We start from the raw sequence: 22,333 nt of genomic DNA on the forward strand, positions 1-22,333 counted from the left end.
ACAACAACCTTAAAATAAGATAAGGAATATTATGGGAACACTGCAGTGATTTTTCGTTAGGGTTGAGATAAACATAACTACTTCTTTGTCAGATATAAACATAAGACTTCATGTTTATTATACTGTAGTACGGAGAATGTGTGCGAATATTTTAAGTTCAATATTGATAGGTATCAAAGTAAGACAAGGAAGGAAACATTTTTATTCAGCAACTTACTGAGAATTGAGATATCTCTGTAAATAGGAGTCTGGCACCGCTGCAAAATTGTACATTATAAAGACACAGAAACACTGAATAGCAAGAGGTACCATGCTGACAATCACTCACATAAAATCAATCCTCCAATCTGCATAAAAAATATCAAAATGTTTTCATTACTTATTCCTTGGTTTAATTGTCTTTATAAAATGTGTAATACTGAATGGAAAACACAGTTTAATTTACAAAATAAATGACAACAATAATCATTGATAATAACGTTTAACATTAATTATCACACAATAAATCCAAATCCATCCAATTCAGGTAGCTAATCAACTTACACAAATATAGCGAGCGTTTAGGTCGACATAAAATGTTCTGTAACTGTAACAGGCATTCAGTCAAAAGACTAAGTCAAAGTTTCTTTTCAGTGTACATGGAGGCATTGGGACACATGCTCTCTAGTCAGTCATGAAAAAATTAAAAGCCAGAGACTCAACACTCAGACTCATTTTGTTCTTCCAGTTCTCTCCAGAAGAAGGCACAATCATCACAATCATAACATTAGTGTAACACCCCTTCACAAAGAGTTAATGACGTGTAAAATCACTTTCGATACGTGAAATATTACCTCTCTTTGTCTTCGGCAGGTATTGCTACAACATGTTTGTATTTTGCTAACAAACGGACAGTTTCTGTCATCATACATAAACCAATAATCAGAGGATAGGCCCAAATATCCAAACCCTCAACATTTAGAAGACGGGAAAAAATGTCCAGGTGAGAGAAACTTGTAACCATTCCCAGAGGGAAGTCTGATGGGGTGAGGGTGAACCCCTGGACTGCTCCCCTTAGAGTTTGTGGTCAGATTAGTGGATGGCGGCGGAGGTGGTTTTGCCTCCAGTTTTTGGTGACCATTAGGTCGGTTATCAGAGCTCTGATCCTGGGATCCCTCTACTTTCCTGCTGACAGACTCGTGTCTAGGTGAGAGATTCAGCAAACCCAAAACATCTTTCTGAACTGTGCTCATCTTTTTACCGCCGCCTCGGAGTATACTGGCCGGGCTGGGGACCTCGTGTTTCTGGGCAGCGTTGGCCCAGAAGGTTTTTAGGTTGTGGATTGCCCGGACTTTATCGTCCAGCGCAGCCTGTTTTAACTGGTTCAGTTCCGGGGTGTTTGCTGGGCTGGAAGAGGCCGACATGGATCCTGTGGAGGAATAGGACAGGGCTGGCGACGGGGCGCTGCCGGCAGGAGAGGGGTTGCCGGAGATCGGAGAGACGGAGAGGTTATTGGAGGAGCGGGACGGGGAGATGTGGGTGGTATAAGGTGAGGTAGGGTATTTCAATTTGAGCTGAGCCTGTGCGTGTGGGTCGGAGGAAAGAGGAAGAGAACCCCGCTCCTTTAAGGATAGAGAGAGAGAGGGAGAGCCGTGAGCTGGGCTGTTGTAGCCGGAGCTGATCTTCTGTAGCGACGAGGAGCGGGACGGGGGTTTAGGCCGAGTTGCAGGAGGTGTTGAAAGAGAGGTGGAGAGGGGAGACAGATGAGTGGAGAGGGAGAGGGGAGAGGAGCAGGCCCTTAGACTCGCTCTGCTACTGGGTCTGCTAAAAGCACTGGTCTCGGAGGGACGAAACCCCTGCCCTCCTCCGGTGGGAGTCAGAGTTGGGGTGGTGGGGCTGGAGAGGGAGGGTTGTCTGGCGCGCTCCTCTTCCTTCCCCTCGGGTCCCACGAGCGTCTTCCCTCTGCTGTTGGCTTTCTGCAGGCTCTCCACGGCTCGCATGTGGCTCTGGGTCTCCTCCAGAATCTTCTGGGCCAGTTCCTGGGGGTCCAGCGGCCCAGTAGGAGTCTTCTCCTCCTGGGACTTGACGGTGCTGTCTGTCTCCGTACTCGACTGGTCCGACTCGGAGCTGCTCACCTTCCCTTTCCCAGTCCTCTGTGGGGACGAGCTGGAAGAGATGAAAAAATGCACAATTTTGTTGCTCTAGTGATGAGAAATTAAAGTGAAAGCTTTTGTTGCATGAGATTTCCACACATTAAAAAAGTGACCAACAAATTGTGGTACTTTCTAACCAATAGTAGGAAACTTAAATCCTTGGTTGACAAAATGATAGCAGTTTACAGAATGGATTGTTTATATTGGAATGAACTATTCAAATCTAATTTCTAACTTCACTTAATTCCAGAGTGTTAGTCCCTGTCTGGTTCCCTTATTCGTTCATTTTGGCTTCTTTAACACTGTTAATATGTGTGTGTGTGTGTTATATAGTCCTGTAGTGAAAACAGTGAAATTGAAAACAGAAGAAATGTCACTTGAAATGTATCTTTAACAAGTTGCAGAATGGAGAAGACAATGTGTATTTGGCTTTTGTTGTCAAATGAAACTGAGCAAAAAGTTCATGAGTTGAGCTTGACAAGACAAATGCTGTGGTTGTCAGTGGTCAGTGGAAATCTGTTACACCATCTGTTTAGCTTTATAAGAAGAAAGGCCAAAGGAAAGAAAAGTACATTGTGGAAAGGAACGCAATCTTTCACAGTCTCTCTGACTGAAACAATAGTTGTCAACTTACATTGCCTGCTTGGGCTTGGGGCTGGTCGGAACTGTTAGGGGCAGTGGCGGAGCTTTAATGGGGGATGTAGGCGTGCTAATGCTTCCCTTGGAGGAAATTGTGATAGGATACCCATGACCCCCAGCAGATCCTCTCCCAGCACCACCTCTGTTGTGCCTGTGTCCCGCAGGTAGCGGCAGTGTGTCGCACTCCCTCCCCCCTCCTCCTAACGGCTCACTGCTTATGATGGAGAATCCCTCATACTCCTCGTCCTCCCCTTCCCCTGCTAATCCTCCTCCGTGATTGGCCAGCCGACCCCTCGACAGGCCGCCCGAATGTCGGTGCGAGGCGAAGAGCCCCGCTCCTCCCCGATGTCTCTCTAGCTCCTGCTGATGCGAGCGTTGGCTGATGATGTCGCTTCCCGCGGGCTCCGGGCGGGACAGAAAGCTGAGAGAGGAGGCGAGGGAGCTGAGGCTGTAGACGGAGATGGCATCGCAGGAGAGGTTGTCTGGGCAGATCGGGGGTAAGAAGGACGGCTGAGGCGGGTAGCAGCCCAGGGACAGGGGTAAGGAGTGCGGCTGGGACGCCGACTGGGAGGAGGAGAGGGACTCCAGGGAAGAGGAGCTGTCCATGCTGAGTCGCTTGGGAAGCTCTGTGGAGTCTAAGGGAAGAGAGGGAAAGGTGGATAGATGAGTCGGAGAAATATGAGGCTGCCACAGAGGAGAATAATATCAAATATCACAGACTGAAACCAAAAACGAAAGTTCTGCATTCCTCTCACCAAAGAGGGCCAGAAGAGACTGAAGGGCAAAGTGCATGGTGCGCCTGCTAGCCTGCTTCCCAGTCTTCAGCACTACCTCTTCCTGGCCAACCTCACAAAGGTCAAACCCTGGGAGAGAGAGAGTGATCAGCTACAATAAGCTTCCATTCATCCTAATCATTCAGTCTCGTGGCTTTGGCACTCATAAATCTCTTAGTATCTGACATGCAGTCCTGATGGGGCTGTGAATTGTTTAACTACAATTCAGAATCAAAGCCAAAACTGGGTTTGGTCTAGTGATGACTCACCGAGAGCAGCAAGGAACTCATGGCAGCCCGGCAGCCTCCAGAGCTGGACACTTATCGACACTTGAATGGGAGCCAATGAAAAGTCTTGCTCCTTGTCGCCTGACTGCAGCTGCACCAGAACTTGGTGAAGCTTTGGAGAGGAAAGGGCATAAGGGTTGGAAGGAGGAGTGAGGGACAAAAAGAGAGAACAAAGGCCAAATAGAAAAACCATGATATATATAGGCTGAAAAATTCAAAGGACGATACCACAATTTTGGATATGTGCATCTTGTGTTGGCCTTGTGTTGATCGGAGTTAATATTGTGTTGTGTTTTTGCATTTTTTGCATTATTAAGACATTATGTACATGGGAATGACATTATTCATGGGTGTCACTTTTATCTCAGTGAATCAGAAGTTGTGATTTTTCTCGTGTTTTTGTATTATGGCACAACTCAGTAAAATTTTCCAGCAAAAAACATCACCAAACACCATCAATAACTCCCATCAAGGCACGAATAGCATAGGATCTGTATAGCAAGAGCCTTTCAAACAAAACATTAGGGTCATGTATATCAACTTAGTGTTCTTATCTTTGTGTGCCTGCCTTTACCAGTGTTATACTTGCTTTTAACCCATGTCAGCAATTTCATCGTAAAAAACTTACCATTCCCACCATGCTTTTAACCGCCTTTGTGAGGTGGGTACGAGAGAAGAGGAAACAGAGCTTTAGAGGTTTATTCCAGTGTGAATAACTGGGAGTGAGACACTGGCACACTCCACCATGCATGGATGATGACTTGATGATACCTGATGACACCTGTATGGAGCTCATGTGCTCTAACACTAGTGATGCAACCACCCTCTGACTGTGAGCTATTACCTCCTTTTATAAATAATGACTAAATGTAATCTCTCTTTTGGGCCAATCAGGAGCAAGATGAAATGTGAGACCCGTAAAGAACATCCCATGTCCATGTCAGACGCATACTGTGACAATAAGCAGGGACAAAAACGAACATGCATTGCTCAGATGTGAATGTCTCGGCACGAATGTGTGTACCAATACAGTACAATATGGGACTACCTTATGAATGAGCTGTTCTCCGGCCTCAGACGCTGTCACCAGTTTACAGAGAGCCTGGAGAGCTGGAGGAGTAAGACCTGGGGACACACACAGGAGGTTAAGTAGATCTTCAAGCAGAGATTTAATACATTGATTATTTTAGTTGTTTCTTCTGTTAGACTGATTATTAATACAGTCCTGTGTAACATGCAGCCTTGTAAACAGAGAGATTATGTCACTGCTAGGGTTGGGTGATCATTTCCCAACCATACTCAAAATATATGCATTCATGATACTGTACAGAGCTCATAAAGGTGTCTACAAAATTTTTAATATGGTAGTCCCTCTATCCCAAATTCTGTGTTATTCTGCAGTTTGAAAGTTAATGTTCTGCAACATTCCACGGACATTAAAAACCGACTTAAAATGACAAATTCATTATCAAAATACTGTAGGGTTAGGGTTTCGTTTGTTTCTTCATGAAGCATGGCAAACCTGCTCATGAAGTCGTTGTGATAATGTTGTAACTGAAAACCCAGGGGACCTTCACCTCCTCATAATGCACCCAAACAACAGCTGGTCAAAGAATACATTGTAAATGTGCTTCTTTAAAGAAGGGTCTGAATTATCATCTGAACCCTGTAAAGTCATATACTTTTCTTTCAAATGAACCAAAATTGTAAGGGGCACAACCTCCTCTGTAAACTCATCTTTCTGGATGTAACAACAAAACAAACCATTAAAAGCAGCATGATGAGACCCTTTGAACTGCAGTACGATTTCTATTTTTTGTCAGGCAAATTGGTTGATGAGCTCAGTAGTGACCTGTGACCCCTGCAATACCTGTGCAGTACAGAACTCGGTACTTTAGTGGCCTCTAGTGGCAGTTTTGGGAAGTTCATGCTTTTTGGGAGTAACTTCTGTATGATTCTGTGGCTGATCTAATTTTCCCTAAATGAGCTGCATTGACATGAGCCACATTCTGAATAATAGAAAAGCTCCTGGTTACCAAGCAGGGACTGTAGAGTGGTGCTGCACTGCTGGAGCCGGTCCCCGGGATCCGATGTGGGGAAGAAAACCGCAGCAGGGAGACCGGCACCACTACCGGAAGAGTCCAGCCGGAAACCCACCGCAGACAGGAGGGCCTGCCACCCGGGCACGCCGCCGACCTTATCCAGAGGAGAAGAGACGCAGGGACATCAGTGGAGCAGACACAGAGGTTGAGACATACAGACACAGAAAACAAATACTAAGATCGACGCACACACACACACACACAGACAGACCTTATTCTCAACGCTGTGTTGCGAAGTGTACATTGCGTTACACTGACCACTCTGGATACGCTGCAAAGACTTCTCAACCTGTGGAGAGGAGAGAGGAGAGAAAGAGAAGCTGGAAATCTGCCGAGTCTTTAACCATTTAATCAGTGTAGGTTTTTCCGATGTAAGATGATGCGCCTTGAGCTGTCATTTATGGCGTTTTGGTGATTTGAGGCTGGACCACTCGGCAGCATGTATGCTCCGATGGAGGTCTGATTGATGGAGGCCAGCATATACAAAATTTGTATTGATCCAAGTGTGCAGAAGACTTTTTTTTCTCTATCTCAGCAACATATGCTTCAATTCCTTTTCGGTAGGCTGGAAGAAATGTGATGCCTCAAAGGAAAACTGCTGATAGAAAGCAATTCATGGGAGCTGTAGAACATTGCAGTGATGGTCTCCATCATAATTCATTTCACTGTGATGATATTCAATATTGAAGATTTAGCGTGGATTCAGTCTGATCTTGAAAAGTCAGTCATGATGCCAAATTGCGGCTGTAATCAGCCTAAAAGTAAAGTACACAGCACATTTTCCACTATTCATAAGTGTTGATTTTTTTTATTGACAATTACTTCGTGTTAACAAGTGTCGACTGGAGTGTTGCTTGTCCATGTGTGGAGCTGATTTGGCTCCGCTGTTCAAAATCTAAAGTGTTAAATTATCTCTGATGGGTGTGACTTATATGAACACTGACACAGTGTTGATTTTTAACACTGATGATTTGGCTGTGCAGCGGCTTCGGAAGTGTGAAGGTCTCTTACCAAGTGCAGCAGAACCCTCAAGGCGTCCCTCGCCCTCTCTGGGTACTGGAGGATCTCTGCCAGGGCCTGGCCCACCAGGGACATGGGGCTGTTCAGCTTCACATCACTGCCAATCAGCATGTAGCCTGAAGGAAAATACCCACTAGGACATTAGAGGTAATTACGCGTGTGTTTGTGTGTGCGCTTGTGTGTGCGCTTGTGTGTATCAATTACTTTTTTCTAGAGGGGTGTTTTTAACACCATTTGACCCATGTAATATTTGGAAATATTTAGACAGCTTTTATGGGGCATTTTAAAAACATTGTATTTAACCTTTATTTTGACAGGGAGTCATGCTTTGACAGATGAGCTCTGTACGCTACAGATTTAGTCAAAATTCTACTATACATTGAATAAATAAATAAATAAAATTCACCTAGAGACACCAGATTATCCATTTTAATTTGAGATCATTCCACAAATGAGGTGCTGAATAACTGGAAGCAGATTTGCCCAGCTCAGTGGTGACTAATCGAACCTCCACTGTCAGCCAACTCTGTCGTATTTCTGTGTGTCAATAGTGAGAGGTGATGCATAGCAGAAATTGAATTCTTAATTTTTGGGTATGATCAACGAGGGCACCATCCACTGAGTCTAGATCAGTAGATTCAATTTTGGGGGCATGTGAAAATACCAATTTTAGAACAGTAAGTGAATTCTGTAAAGGCATGAATGCCGATCAGAAAAAGCCTGAGCAGCAGTAGGCTCATGTGTTTAATATAGATGTATGAGAAGAAATAATAGGGGAACGGCCTAATAATAACCCTTAAGAGATGAGAAATGCAGAACCTGCTTTTCCATATTCTGTCCTTGTTTGTTTTGGACCTCCTTTTAGTTTTCCACCGTGGTTTGAGTGTTCATGTGTGTGTGTGCTCTCACCAGCCCAGTTGGAGGGGTGCGAGAACTGCTTGCTGCTCTGCAGTGTCTTCATGGCCTCTGTCAGAGCCGCGCTGGCTTTGGTCCCGTTGAGAAGGGCGGTGTAGAAGGTGTGTGTGAACACTTTGGAGGCAGCCGCTGGGACGGGCCACAGAGAGACACACACACACTGCACCCCTGCAGCCAGGAAGGCCCGAGTCAGACCCACCACGCCGTCGGCCGTCACCCTGCTGCTGGACTCGGGGTACAACCTGAGAAGGGAAACAGGGAGTAGGGTTCAGAGGTAAGGACGATCTGCCACTCCTGATTGTGAAAGCTATATAGTTTGGGTCGTACCTCAGAACCACCAACTTGACCGTCAGGCACAGGTCCAGTATATCAGCAGCAGTGAGCAGAAAGTCCTGAAGCGGCGGACTATCGCAAACACTCTCCATCTCACACAAACTCTCCCCATCCTCGCTTGCTTCATCCGCTCCCCTGAGTCTCTCCGGGCTGCTGTGACTCTTTGCCAACGAAGCCTTGACCTTTCTGTCCTGATCCGCAGTCTCGCCCGACATCGACGCCCCGCACGGCGATCTTTCCTTGGGTCTGCCCCCCGCCTCCTCGCCCCCAGCGTGGTCCACGCTGGGGGCGAGGACCAAAGCGGCCAGCTTCCAGGATATATGAGTCGCGAAGTGAACGCACTCTGCCTGCGTCAGGGCCGCTAACACGCGCTCCTTGGTGGCAGAGGCTCCGGTTAAGGGATGACATCCCAGCTGCTCCCCTAGCCAAAGAGCTTCATCCTGGGCTGAAGGCAGGGGCCCCCACAGCCAGCGGTCCATCACGCTGGGGGGCAGGCGAGGAGCGCCCACCACCGCAGCCATGGAACCTCCGTCTGAGCAAAGTAAGGGACCGGCACGGCGAGGATGGGGCTGTGGGTTGAAACAGGCACAAGGGTTATTAATAACTGATGTAAATGTCTGTGTGTTTGTGCATGCATGTGTTTATATTTAAATTTTTGGTGTTGCCCACCTTGACCGCGGCTCCCAGGCTGGCTAAAGAAGGGACAGAGATGAGACTGAACCTTTCGTACAGGTACTCATTAGAGGAGCTGCCCTTGAGCAAGGCAAAGGGGATCAGATACAATTCTCCCTCCAGCACTAACACAAGCTGCCTGTGTCTGCCCACAGGACCGCTACTGTGCATCAGGCCCTGGAGAGATAGATGCAGAGAGAGGGTGACGACAGGCTGGAGGAGAGACAGCATGAGGAAAGGCTATGCAAAAACTTGTATAGACAAAACTACACAGATCCATTCCCAACACACACATACCCCTTCCATTGGCGCTATGAGTAAGTCATATAGGGCTCGTAGAGGAGGTTTGCCAATGTTGCTCGGCCGGAAAGCAAGAGAGGATGAGCTTTCTCTCGCTGGAGACACCGTGGCACTGTATAGGCTGGTCATGCTCTGACAGCTCCTGCAGAGACACACACACACACGCACAGACAGGCACAAGCACACACAGCACACACTCCCTAGTTAGACCGGCATCGACCGAGCGTGTCTTTCCGTCTGCTCTGTCCGTGTGTGCAGAATTGCGTGTTTACCTGTTGAAGAGGTTGTTCCTGGACACCATGCGCAGGTAGCCGGTGGGGTCGGTGGCTGAGGTGAGTTTGTTATTCAGCTCCTCAAACTGTTGCTCCAACAGATCTCCTGCTTCACTTTCAGTCTCACTGCTGGAGCAAACTCTGGGAGGCAGACAGGACACTATGGGTTTATATCAGTGTTGGCTGGTAATGTGTTGCAATCAGTAAAATGTTAAAGTAATATATTTTACTTTTGCCAGTAATGAGAAGGAATACTAGCAAATTACTATTTCAGTTCAATACTATTACTGTCACCAATCAACAAAATAATGTATTACTTTTATCATGCCCTCTAAATATCAGATTGAAGTTGAATTATCCAAAAACCATCTCATCCCCATCCCCCAATTTCTTTTCTACATAATTGTCTAATACTAAACTAGCTTAGATAAGAAACAGCGGAAAAGTTTACTCTCTCTGGGTGGAAGTACTCATGCTACTTTGATTTTACGCAGCAAAAGTATGACAAGAACATTTGTCATCGGTGTTGTTTGGTTTCCCTGATCATTCAAGAGAGGATACAATCACAAACTTTTTAGAACAGAAAAGTCATATAATTAGTGTAATGAATCACTGCTCCCAGGGACTAATAAATAAATGAATGATATTGTTTTAAAACAAGTAATAAGTAATGTGTAATATATAACTTTTTTGAGTAACAAGCTCAGTAATGATCAGTATTGACACAACATGCTGTAAGTTTATAGGAAAAGGAACAAGAGTCGCATTACTGGAGGGAGAGGTTAGTGGCCATTAATTACAGGACTCATCAACCTTGTGTATTGGAATGATGGCTAATAGAGTTGAACTTGCCATTTGCAAACACCATTACTTTTTATGGAATCTTCTGGCTGGACTTTTCACACGCTCCAGGAGATTTGTGTTAAAAAAGCAGTTCCGGGTTGCGGAGCATTTTAATTCTGCATATGTGCAGATACTTCCCACACTGTGGATGAGCGGGACTCTTAATCGTCACACATAAATCGACATGCTTAAACGGATGGGAGCTCCAGGCCACAGCTTGAACACACACACACACACACACACACACACACGCACACACACACACACACACGCACACACAGAGGCAATGAATCGCTTCTGGCTACAGCGGCCCCACTGCAGTGGTTTTCACTGAGAGTTGAGAAACAGTTTGTGTGGGGGAACATTTGCTGACTACGACACATGGTAGTGATTTACAAAGCAGCCCGTCGGTGCCAACCCAGGCTGGAACTTGTGGGCAGAATAACTGAGGACAACGAAAAAGGACAGAGCGGGAGGAGAGGAAGAAAGATGACGTGTGTGGCTACTTCTCCCTTGTTTCTGCTCACTTGTGTTTTAATGAGTGAAGCGGTGCAATAAAAACCACACAAAAGTCATGTGATGTATTAGAAGTTGGCTTTTAACACCGCTCCTCTCTGCATCTCTCACTTAGACGTTACAGTAAAAGGATGCAAATTGATTCCTCGCAAGTGTTGAAAGGTGCTGGCGAGGAGTCTCTCTTCCGTCTGTAAATGGTTATCTAATAAAGTGGATGATGTCTCCTCGGAGCGTGCCAGCACTACCTGCTGTAATGGCTGTCCACTCCCAGAGCCTCTCGAGCATTGGAGATGTACTGCTCCAGGGACAGAGGGCCTCCAGCGGCTCCTCCTCCGCCGGCTCCTCCCCCCTGCGGGCTGGCGCCGCCGTCCTGCAGCTCGGACGCCTCGACCCCGGCCTCGCCCAGGTACACCTCGTTGAACTTCACGATGCCTACAGCGGGGTTGAATTCAGCAGAGCACAGAGCGGAATTAGAGCAGCGTGTGAGAGAAGAGTGTGTGGCAGCATTGAGGCACGAGGCTGACTGAGGCTAGGTGTGGGTTTTCCAGTTGAGACCCTGGATGTGGAGCGCTGCAAAGCATAATCTAGGTACAGAAAAAGCCCCAAACTAAATATCCCCAACTTATAAATATTAAAAATAAGGCCCACCTAATTCTGGAGCCATATCAAAACACCCTGCTTCTGATAATTATAAGGTCTGTGCCTACCAAGAGGTGAACATAGAAAGTAGTCCCCTCAGGTGATTTGTCCCACATCGCAAACTTCAACCAGCCTCAGGACAATCATATTAACACTCAAAACCTTAGACTTAACCTCATTTTAACAAAAGAGAAGCAAAAATACATTAGTTATGAGGAAGAACTTACCAACTCAAACACAACACAAACTTGAGGTTAAAAGACAGGCATATCAAAATATACTTTGCTTACACTTGCTTGTTTTTACCAGCACCATATCTCCTTATTTTGTAAATACCTCTCACTTTTTATATGTGCACATATAGGCCTACTTGAGTAATACATGTTGATAACTTGATAAAATTCAGATTTTCATCACTTTCTGTTGCTGTCGTTCTTATTTTCTTTTAAATGTCTTATTGTTGTTATCATCATTCTCAACATCTTGTCAAACGCTAATCAAACACACTGAAATGGAATTGAAAAAAAAAAAAGTTGTATGTGTGAAGCTGTTGCCCTTTATTAGTTAACAGTTTTTTGCTGTTACTGGGTATGTGGGGGAGGGGCAATTACAAAATGAGCCAAAACTGTGTGTGTGTGTGTGTACCTGTCCCTGGAGACAGCAGCCAGCTGTACAGAAAGCCTCCTGCTAGAGAGTAGTAGAGGACCATGGCCCTCTGCCCGTTGACTGTATCCAGGATGTGCTCCACAGTCACCGGGATGTACGGGTCTGAGTTCGCAGCTTGCTGGCCTCCTTTCTGTCGTTCAACCAGGAGATCGGCAAAGGCACGTGTGCGACCTCGCTCCGCTATGGCCAACGCCTCGTCATGCCGGCCTGAAGTAGAGGGGGGAAAACAGAGATGACAGAAGAAGAGAAGATGAGAGTGACTGAATTAGACATCAAGTGGGAGTTAGCACGTTGAAGAGGGAGAAAGTGATCATTTCAATGTAGCTGACAGGGAGAGAGAGAGAGTGTGAACATGATAAAGTAAAGGTGAGAATGCCTTACAAAATAAAAGTGACTCATACCGCAAAAAAAATGGGATTAAAGGAGAGGACAGGATTATGTATTCACCTAGGCTGACGAGGACTCTCTGGAGAGCCTGGTACGAGCTGGTTTGCAGATCAAACAGAGAGAGCTTGTAATCCGTGCTGTGTTGCGTCTCATGACGAATCGTCTCGAATAACACAGATGCTCTGTACAACTGGGATACATAGGGGGGGAAAAAAACACATCACACGGATACTAATGTACTAGATAAAACTGTAGAAGCCACAATTTAGACAAAAATATGTATCAATCACATGTCTTTTGATGCAATGGGTGCCAGTCTCAAAAGCCTGTCAATCTCTCAAGCCTTGAGGAGTTGACTATTGAAATACTGACCAGTAGGTGGCAGCATGAGAACACCACAATACAAAAGAGTAGTGTCGGCCAATGAGGAGGGCCGCCATGCCTCTCTTTCCTCTCTGCTTCAAACAGGGGATTGAAATAGGGAAGATAATTCGACTATTGCCTGTGAAGAAGGCGTCATTTCACCACTTTACCAGTCTTGTTGCCTTTGAAAACACTGTACCTTTTAACCAGAGAGAGAGGACTGCAGTACACAGTGCACCTCTGCTTCGGAGTGACAGGCCCTCTGATGGTAACAGTGATGGCTGGGGAAGCCGACAGTTGAGATGGCAATCATGCTGCTCTAAACAAGCCCTCTCCTCCACTCAGCATCTAATTGATTCAATGCTGTCATCCTAGACGATCCCGGGCCATCCATGCGTGTGTGTGTGTGTGTGTTCTGACAGTACTACTTGTTGCCTGTTTTTTTAGGGGGACTGTAATCTGGGACTGGCTCAGGCTGGAGGACTGAAGAAATTGGTGTTATGCAGGAATGAGGCAGCTGGTGCCATTCTAAAAATGGTAGTAACATCCAAAAACATCCCAAACCCCCAGACATCTACAGCAATAAATCCCCGAATCTCAGTACCTGTCTTCGCACTAGACTTCTAGACTAGGTCCGGGAAGCTTTCAGAGATTCAGACGATGTGCATACATGTGTGACACACACACACACACACACACACACACACACACACACACACACACACCTGGTGTTGTGCCTCTTCTAGGTTTCCGCTGGCCCACAGAGACAGGCCTAGGCGATGGCGTATCTTAGCTTCATCTTCTCTCCTACCTAACTGCTCTGCCAGACGCAGACCTGAGAGAGAGAGAGAGATAGAGAGAGAGACAGAGAGGAGAGGGAGAGAGAGAGAGAGAGAGAGAGAGAGAGAGAGAGAGAGAGAGATTGAGACAGAGAGAGAGACCAGACCAGACACAAACACAGTGAAGACGACTAGTTCCTAGAGGCTGACATGAATCATCTCTTTGAAAGTCGTAGTACTTTGACATGCATGACAGCTGTTGTTGGGATGAAGTTAACTCGCACTGTGTCCTGGGCTCTCGCATTTTCCATTCTTTTTCTCTCCTCCTGTCTTCCTTTGCCCCTGTCTCCTTATTCTGCCAATTCAAATTCAAAGTCACTCCTTTCGCCTGCTCTCTCTCCTCTCCTCGGTTTGTCTCAAGTGTGTTTCACATCCCCCGCTGTGAGGAAGCAGACAGTCGTGGCAGGCTGTATTTAGTTCTCATTAGCTTCTCAGTTTGAGAGAGAACTCTTCAAACACCAAGTCTTGATTCAAGCCTCTGCCTGTTCCTCTCTGTCTGGCTATGTGATGCTCTGCATCTGTGTTTCTTTCTATCAGTTAGAGAGGCTAATTGGAGACACGCAAACACATTTTTTTCCAGCTCTCTCCTCACCTCAACTGCCAAGTCAGATTCCTCACTCCTTGTTGAGTTAATGATCAATTAAAATCCCAAGGATCTGTGATTTAGGTGACAACCCATGACCATGTGTTACAGGCCGAATGAAGCCTGAAGGAGTTAATAGATGATAATAAAAACAAACCACTCGCTTCAAATATCCATTACAATCAAGTTGCATTTTAATTTTTCTCAGCCTTAGTGTGTGTGTGTGGGTGTGTGTATATAAGTGTGGTGTGTCAAAGAGCAGAATACTTAAGGCGAGAGACTCAAGTAGGATTATTTACAACAACCATCCTAAAGGATGCAGTTTTACAACTGGAGAGAGAGAAGACGGGGAGAGAGGATTGTGTGTGTGTGTGTGTGTGTGTGTGTGTGTGTGTGTGTGTATGTGTGTGTGTGTGTGGGTGTGTTTCAAAGAGTAGTCTAGTTAAAGCAGTTGAATCAAACAGGATTATTGACAACAAGCCGCCTGAAGGAAACCACACTCCAGGGCAAATAGCCGAGCACTGATCTTCTAATAGCCTGAGTCAGACTCATGAATACCTTTCATGCTTCTAGAGGGTTTTGGAAATACAACTCACAATGTTCCTAGGCCTAAACAAACTTTGACTTTAAATAAGATACCCACAGATAGATCAAAGTCTGTAGTAAGAGCCAATGCCTCCCTAAACGGCATCTGTATGACTGTCAGGGTAAAACTGTGACTGACTTCTTGCTTTTGCTTTCAACGGGACATAAAACCTTCATCATGAAAAATCACACATACATCTGCCTCTTCTTACCTTCCTGTAGGTACATCACAGCCTGCGCATAGTTCTGCAGCGCGTGGTGTGTCCTTCCCAGGCTCCCGTAGGCCAGTGTTTTCGCTATCAGGTCATTGGTCTGCGCCGCAACGCTCAGGTGCTGCTCCTGGAAGACCACGGCCCTCTCGTAGTTTCCCAGGGCCTCATAGGTCAGTCCCAGGTTCCCGTAGGCCCGCCCCTGGCTCCTCCCGCATCCCGTCTGCTCCGCTATATCCAATGCCCTTTGGTGCCACTGAAGCAGGAGAGCTCGATTAATCGATTGACGGATGGGTGGACGGGTGTCTAATCGAGCAGTAATATTGAGTCATGATATATCATAAATCTGCACGAACCTGTAGTGCCGTCTCGTTGTCTGCCATCAACTGATAAACGCCTCCGAGTGCGCCACTGGCCTCACCTTCCAGTGATTTGTCCTGACAGTAAAACCGGGATTTAGGTTTCTTTGCATAATGTGCTTTTCATAAGGAAGATAAATTGTCATATTCAGCAGGGCGAGGGCAGAAAAAATCGACAGCGCGGTTGAAACAAGAACCTTTTCGAGGTAAAGCCTTACCCCTGCTGTGCGTGCAATGTTAAGCTGGTGCTCCAGGCAAGACAGGGCCTGCTCATAGTTGCCCAGCTGGCTGTGCAAGGTGCCCAGCTCCCCGTAAGCCTGAGCCTTACCCCCTCCTTCCCCGCCCAGCTCATGGGCAACCACCAAGCGCTTCTCAAAACACACCAGCGCTTGCTGCAGACTACCCATGGACCTGCAGAGAGAGAGAAGAAACAGAAGGAGAAGGGAGGGTGGGGAGAAATACGAGGCTTGATCATGCATTTCTTCTTTGCATTTGGATTGTTCTTGCTTGCACACCAGGAGCTTTGAAAAAGCATTGTAGCTGTGCGCCTTTTTTTTTTTCAGTAAGAGAAATTACACTGGGTCTCTAAATATCAAAGGCCTCTTTTTTTTTCCAGAGAGGCCCATATGGGCAATTTAAGAAAGCAAACAAGACTACAAATCGTCTGATAATAACAGGACATTTTGATTTTGCACACAATAGAGCTCCGAGTCCTTAGAGAGAAACAGTAAAAGAAGCAACATCTACAAAGGCTGTGTTCATTGGTATAAATCAATGACTATTCTCTCCTCATTACCGCCTCATTCACACTCCAGGGAACAGCTGAGACAGACTAAAACAGAGAGATAAAGGAAATTCATCATCAGGCCTTGTTGTTCCGTCAGTGAACATTACTTATGCACTTTGCATGAAAGGAGACAGTGTAAAGCCTTATGTCGCTCCCTGGAAAGATAGAGCAAGAGAGCTACTGCTCCTCCCACTGCTACTGCTACCAGTTACTATTACTGTTATTATTGTTATTGCATTATGAGTATCGTAATTATTATTATTAGAGAATCACTCTTGCTTGAAATGTGCAAAGTACGTGCTAGATTTCATCATTTGAGTTGCTTGCATAAATGCTGGCCAGCATGGAATTCCTAATGGTTAAAGGCATATCCAAACTAATGGAAAGGCACATAATTCACAAATATTAACAAAAATGTAAACAAAAGTCAATAGCACCAAAACAGGGCGGCTGCCAGGCACAGTGTCAACTAGAAGAAGAGGACTAGACATTTAATAAGCTAATAGAAAAAATATACACAAATGATCTGTCCATTCAGGTAGAGATAGAGATGAAATTTCTATGTTTTTCATAAAGGTATGTAAGACAGATATCACATGATTATGCCTACCTGTGTGCATTCCCAAGCCCTCTGTAGGCTTTCTCCTGGTCCTGGACATGGTTGAGGCTCTGAGCCACGGTCAGGTACTTCTCGTAGTACTGAATAGCCTCCTCGTAGTCTCCCAGAGCGTCGTAGCAGTCTGCCAGGTTCCCATAGGCTCTGCCTCTGTCCAGCATGCTCTCAGTCCCGCTCAGCTGCTGCAGCATGGCCAGCTGCTGCTCAAAGTAGCCGATGGCCTCCTCGAACACCCCCATGTTCATTTTGGTGATGCCCATGTTCCCGTGGACTTGGGCCTCCAGGCGGGCATCCCTGAGCCCCTGCGCCAGGCCCAGCTGTGCCTCGTAACACTGGAAGGTCGTGGCGTAGTCCCCCAGGGCCATGTGCACCGCCGCCAGGTGGCCGAGGGCGCGGCACTCCCCTTGCTGGTCGCCCAGGTCCCTGCGGATGGTCAGCTCCTGGCTGTGGAAGGACAAGGCCGTGTCCAGCTGGCGGAGCAGCCTGAAGTGGGAGGGAAGGAGGAGGAGAGAGAGAGAGGGAGAGAAGGAGAATCAAGAGATGCAGAGAGAATAATAAAGTGGAAAATGTCCAGTGAGATCGATATCTATTACCTGTGAACTGATCCAAGTGCTGAGTAGGCATCAGCCTCCATCTTCTGATTGCCGACCTTCTGGGCCAGGTTCAGCTGCTGTTGGTAGAACCGCACCGCTCCGGGAAGATCCCCCCGGCACACACACACATCCCCGAGGTTCCCCAAGGCCCTGAAAACCGCCTGCCAACGGATACAATCACATGGACGCTGATTATAATCACTGTCCGTGTGAAGGATACACTAGTGTTTAACAAGTGAACACAGCTTTAGTGACCTGTGTGTTATCCAGGGCTTGTGCCAGTGACAGCAGGTATCTCTGACACTCCTCTGCCTTGCTGTACTCCCCCAGGGCTTTGTGGGCCAGACCCAGGTTACAGTAGGCTTTTGCCTGGGCCAGCTTGTCATGGAGGTCCTTAGCCAAGGCCAGGTCTTGCTCATAATACCTAGGAAATAGATTAAAAAAAAAGGGTCTTCCATTAATAACACATGACACTCATAATAAGTAATTTGTGTTTATGTGAATGTATATAAGTACACATATCTTTATGTATAAACACTCTATTTATGCATGAAACAAATTAAACAAATGATTGGACTCTGACCTGACAGCGTCCCGGTACTGTCCGAGGCAGTAGTGAGCATAGCCAAGGTTGTGGCAGACCTTGCCCTCTCCCTCCAGGTCCTGCAAGCCCGGGGCCAGAGCCAGGTGCTGCTGGTAGTACGGCAGGGCCTGAGCATACTCCCCTCTCCAACTGTGGAAGTTACCCAGGTTCCCTGGAAGAACAGCAGAATACACTACATTTTACACATCTTTCTCTCCATCAAACCGCCCGCTTCTCTATCTTCAACTCATCTCTCCTGTCTACCTAGGGCTCTCGCTTCGCTCTGCGTGTCCCGGAGCTCCCGTGCGATGGTCAGGTGGTGAAGGTAGTGCTGGAGAGCCCGGTCGTGAGCGCCCAGCGCCTGGTAGGCGACGGCTAGGTTACCGTGTGTGGAGGCCTGGGATGGACGGTCATTCACCTGCCACAGGAAAAAACATATATATACGTTTATGTTTTGTACATGAGTGTTGATGTATGAAAATGTGTGTGTATGAGCGTGTGCGTGGCTTCACCTCCAGTGAGATCTGTAGTTCTTGGCGGTGGTATCGCACAGCCTGGTCATAGAGACCCAGGGCATTGTAGGCATTGCCCATGTTACCGTAGGCCCTCCCCTGCGCTGCATAGTCACCCAGCTCCTGGGCCAAGGACAGGTGGGCCTTATGGAGCTTCAGTGCTGCCTCATACTCCCCCTTCATCTGGTGTATGATGCCTGAGAGAGGGGCAGACGAGGAGAGAGACACACAGTGCAACACAGTAAGATGTTGAGAAGCCACTATTGTTTACAAGAGGATATCATTACTATCCATCACTATTGCCTATGCAGGGAGTTTTGTCAACATGCTAAATTCAAATGCATAATCACACACAGACCCCAAACACGACATATACATATAAAACACACACACATATACAGTATATATCTATGTGCGTGTATATATATGTGTGTGTGTGTGTTGGTGTTTGTGTTTGGGCCTATAGATATAGATATAGATCTAGAAATATGTGCACATATGCTTTTCAGAACCCTGAGAAAAAAAAAGATAAGAAGGAAAAGCAGTGAATAATTAAAGAGTTACAGTGGGAAAACTTCACAAATCTATTAATATCTACTGCTGTGGATCTTAAACTTCAGTCTCGCAGAGGCAGAGATCCAGAGAAAAGTCACACACACACACACTTCCTCTATCTCTCCGTCCAGGGAGAAGTAACTGGAGAACTTTTCGGGTCCCTATTGCCTCCCCGACTCTCTTCTGTGTAACGATGTGTAGCATCCTATCACCAGGCTCTGCTCTCTTCCCCCCACTATGAACAACCCAGTTTACAGAGCCAGACGAGTCAGAAGCGGGAAGAGAGGAAACACGTAAGAAATGAGAGAGAGAAAGGTAGAGAACAAGGAGATGAGGGAGAGATCGACAGTGGCTGCAGGAGAAGAAAGAGCAGAAAATCGAGCAGAGGGGTTTGGAGAGGGCTAATGAATACTGGGAAATGAAAGGAATATTCATTACAAAAGCACCACAAACGCAGTCTACACACACTAAAAACAAACACATGAATACTTTCAAATGTCTCTAGGAAGCAAAACTGCTATGATGAATGGAAAACAGGTCATAGCAGGTAGTGGAATCATTTTTAACCATCCAAAATGTGTTTTAGGGTGTGAATTTTGTCTATATAATGAAAAAAAAGAAAAGAAATGTACAGATAATGACAAATTAAACACATTAAATAAATCTGGAACAGAGAGGAATATCAGAGATCACTCAAATCTAATGATGGAGGTGACTGTGTGTGTGTGTGTGTGTGTGTGTGTGGGGCTGTGACATCCATCTGCCCTCTGACAGCGACAGCCCGGTCGAGATGAAGCAACATGAAAACCGGCAGCCGCGGCCGACGCTGACACAACTTCTCCACGCTAAAAGTTTGTTTTAAAACACTGACTTTCTAACAACCACAATACAATCTGGTGCGGTGCTAAATCTTGTATGCTCTGTCAAAATCTGGCGGAGAGCAGAGACACAGAAGAGCGCAGAGGAGAGAGCGAGAGAGAGAGGGGAAACGGGGATACGGGGGGTGTCGAGACGGCAGATGGAAGGGGTTACATGTGGCTTTCATGTCAGTCTGCCTGGAGAGAAAGAGAGAGAGAGAGAGAGAGAGAGAGAGAGAGAGTGTAGTAGAGTTGAGTGTAAATTGTGAGTCCTGCTTCTCTAACCCATTGGCACGTTGCCAGCTCTGTTGTGCTTTAACCCTCCCAATCTGGAGTCGGACAGAAAGCAGAAACACCGTGATGATTGAACTGCAAATTTGGCAAAACTGGAAAATGCAGTGACACGCACGCAATTGTGTTTGTCGACTCAAACGAGCCCCGTCTGGAGAAGCGTGCGGGAAGGGGAGGAGGCTGCTGATAGGAAAGTGAGACCTCCTTCATCGGGGTCCTCGGCTAAGAGGATTACAGAGAAGCCTGCAGAGTTGGCTGGAATGCGTTCCCGTTACACCCGCCGCCCCCAATCCTCTCACACAGGTGTGAACACGCACACACACACACACACACACACACACACACACGTGGAATCTCCCTCGAGGCGAAACCTGCCAACAACCGCACTTCTCCGGGTGTCGGGGCGCAGGCTATCTGTAGATACTCTGCTGTGGGATTCCCCAACATGGTGTGCGGACACAGTGTGAAGAGCACAGAGCGGAGCGGATTAGAAGTGTGGAAAATGAGGTGAGATCTGATGACAGAGTGTTTGGCTGACACAGCACAGCGAGATTAGAGGAGGAGAACGAGCTCCTGTCCCTTCTCTCCACAGCGGGATCGGAGCGTCTCTGTCATTAGGGATCGGACTAGGTGCCGGGTAAACCGTCACACACACACATGTCCAAGTCCCTTGACTCTCTCTCCATGGGAAAGAACCGGCATTCTCTGTCCGGGATGTAAGAAGACTGGTAATTAAGCTTTAAATGGCACCATCACAAATCACTAAGGAGTTCCACTGGGCGCCTCTAGCCAATGCCCTAGTTGAGATATTTTTGGATTTAGTTGGTACCTATTGCTTTAGAGAGCACTGCTGGGAAAATTATGAAGTTATTTTTAGTTTAGTTTAGTTTTTAGAGACATAGAATTGTTCTATTTGACTGGTGAATAACATGGTTTACTGCAGCTACTGTATACTCGTTTAAACCAACAATGCTTATATGGTTTTACAGAGGAGAGGGGAGGAGAGAGAGGAGAGGAGAGAGAGGAAAGGAGAGGAGAGGGGAGGAGGGGAGGGGAGGGGAGGGGAGGGGAGAGGAGAGGAGAGGAGAGGAGAGGAGAGGAGAGGAGAGGAGAGGAGAGGAGAGGAGAGGGGAGGAGGAGAAAAGGAAAGGAATGGAAAGGAGAAAAGGAAAGGAGCAGAGAGAAGAGGAGAGGAGAGGAGGAGAGGAGAGGAGAGTAGAGTAGAAGAGAGGAGAGGAGGGGAGGGGAGGGGAGAGGAGAGGAGAGGAGGAGAGGAGAGGAGAGGAGAGGAGGAGAGGGGAGGGGAGGGGAGGGGAGGAGAGGAGAGAGAGAGAAGAGGAGAGGAGAGGAGAGGAGGAGAGGAGAGTAGAAGAGAGGAGAGGAGAGGAGAGGAGAGGAGAGGAGAGGAGAAGAGGGAAAAGCTTGTCAAGTCAGCATTTAGAGCCAGAGAAAAGTAATCATCCATAAATGATGATCCAAATCATTGATCTAAACCAGACTGTAGCTCGTCTGTCAGGGAAGTGGCGATGACTTCGGCAATGGCCTATTAGTCACACATCAAAGCGTCTGTGTGTGCTGTGTGCATGCCTTTTGCATATTTCACATGATAAATAAGACTTTTTGGAGGGTGAACCAAAACAAGGCTTATTTCCATTTACAAGCATGCTGGCTCTGATGTGACATAAACTAAGAAGGTGGTGGAAACACTGCTTAAAAACAAGGATGCTGCACATTCTCCATAGACAGGTGTTCATTTCAAAATGACAGTTTGATTAAAGGTTGAAGACTGGGTCTGTTCAGAGTGAGTGAAGCAATCATTTCAGACAATACTCACATTACCACCGTAATGCAGGACACACACACACACACACACACACACACACACACACACACACAGAGTGGTGAGTTGTCCACTCAGCGGTGGAGTCGGGTTCGTTGGCTCTCGGATATCACTGCGGCCGCAGAAAACAAACCCTGGTTAATAAAACATGAGTGTTGATTGGCTAGAGAGGCACGACTGCAGTCATGTGATAGGGCCCCCAAAGGTCCCGTGTCACACCTGAGCAGGGTGGAGGAGCTTGGGAGGAGATAAGGTGATGGGGGAG

The 22,333-nt window shown here is 46.8% G+C and overlaps 1 protein-coding gene across 1 annotated transcript in view; it reads right to left on the reverse strand.

Annotated features, from left to right (window-relative positions):
* Window positions 1–239: 239 nt before the first annotated feature.
* Window positions 240–22,333, reverse strand: part of ttc28 (tetratricopeptide repeat domain 28) — a 90,047-nt gene continuing 67,953 nt past the window's right edge. The window contains exons 9-35 of the mRNA XM_071898406.2: window positions 18,526–18,722; window positions 18,278–18,431; window positions 18,014–18,185; window positions 17,686–17,854; window positions 17,431–17,591; window positions 16,832–17,320; window positions 15,653–15,845; window positions 15,432–15,512; window positions 15,079–15,331; window positions 13,585–13,694; window positions 12,557–12,686; window positions 12,089–12,316; window positions 11,050–11,236; window positions 9,446–9,586; window positions 9,171–9,315; window positions 8,871–9,050; window positions 8,196–8,770; window positions 7,863–8,110; window positions 6,945–7,069; window positions 6,145–6,222; window positions 5,868–6,027; window positions 4,880–4,956; window positions 4,460–4,483; window positions 3,814–3,943; window positions 3,527–3,634; window positions 2,767–3,406; window positions 240–2,145 (exon numbers count right to left, since the gene is read on the reverse strand). Coding sequence (XP_071754507.2) covers window positions 951–2,145; window positions 2,767–3,406; window positions 3,527–3,634; window positions 3,814–3,943; window positions 4,460–4,483; window positions 4,880–4,956; window positions 5,868–6,027; window positions 6,145–6,222; window positions 6,945–7,069; window positions 7,863–8,110; window positions 8,196–8,770; window positions 8,871–9,050; window positions 9,171–9,315; window positions 9,446–9,586; window positions 11,050–11,236; window positions 12,089–12,316; window positions 12,557–12,686; window positions 13,585–13,694; window positions 15,079–15,331; window positions 15,432–15,512; window positions 15,653–15,845; window positions 16,832–17,320; window positions 17,431–17,591; window positions 17,686–17,854; window positions 18,014–18,185; window positions 18,278–18,431; window positions 18,526–18,722 — 6,350 coding nt within the window. The 3' untranslated portion in view covers window positions 240–950. The remainder of the gene's footprint in view (window positions 2,146–2,766; window positions 3,407–3,526; window positions 3,635–3,813; window positions 3,944–4,459; window positions 4,484–4,879; window positions 4,957–5,867; window positions 6,028–6,144; window positions 6,223–6,944; window positions 7,070–7,862; window positions 8,111–8,195; window positions 8,771–8,870; window positions 9,051–9,170; window positions 9,316–9,445; window positions 9,587–11,049; window positions 11,237–12,088; window positions 12,317–12,556; window positions 12,687–13,584; window positions 13,695–15,078; window positions 15,332–15,431; window positions 15,513–15,652; window positions 15,846–16,831; window positions 17,321–17,430; window positions 17,592–17,685; window positions 17,855–18,013; window positions 18,186–18,277; window positions 18,432–18,525; window positions 18,723–22,333) is intronic.

The sequence above is a fragment of the Centroberyx gerrardi genome, chromosome 2, assembly GCF_048128805.1.
Source record: "Centroberyx gerrardi isolate f3 chromosome 2, fCenGer3.hap1.cur.20231027, whole genome shotgun sequence".
NCBI lineage: Eukaryota > Metazoa > Chordata > Actinopteri > Beryciformes > Berycidae > Centroberyx > Centroberyx gerrardi.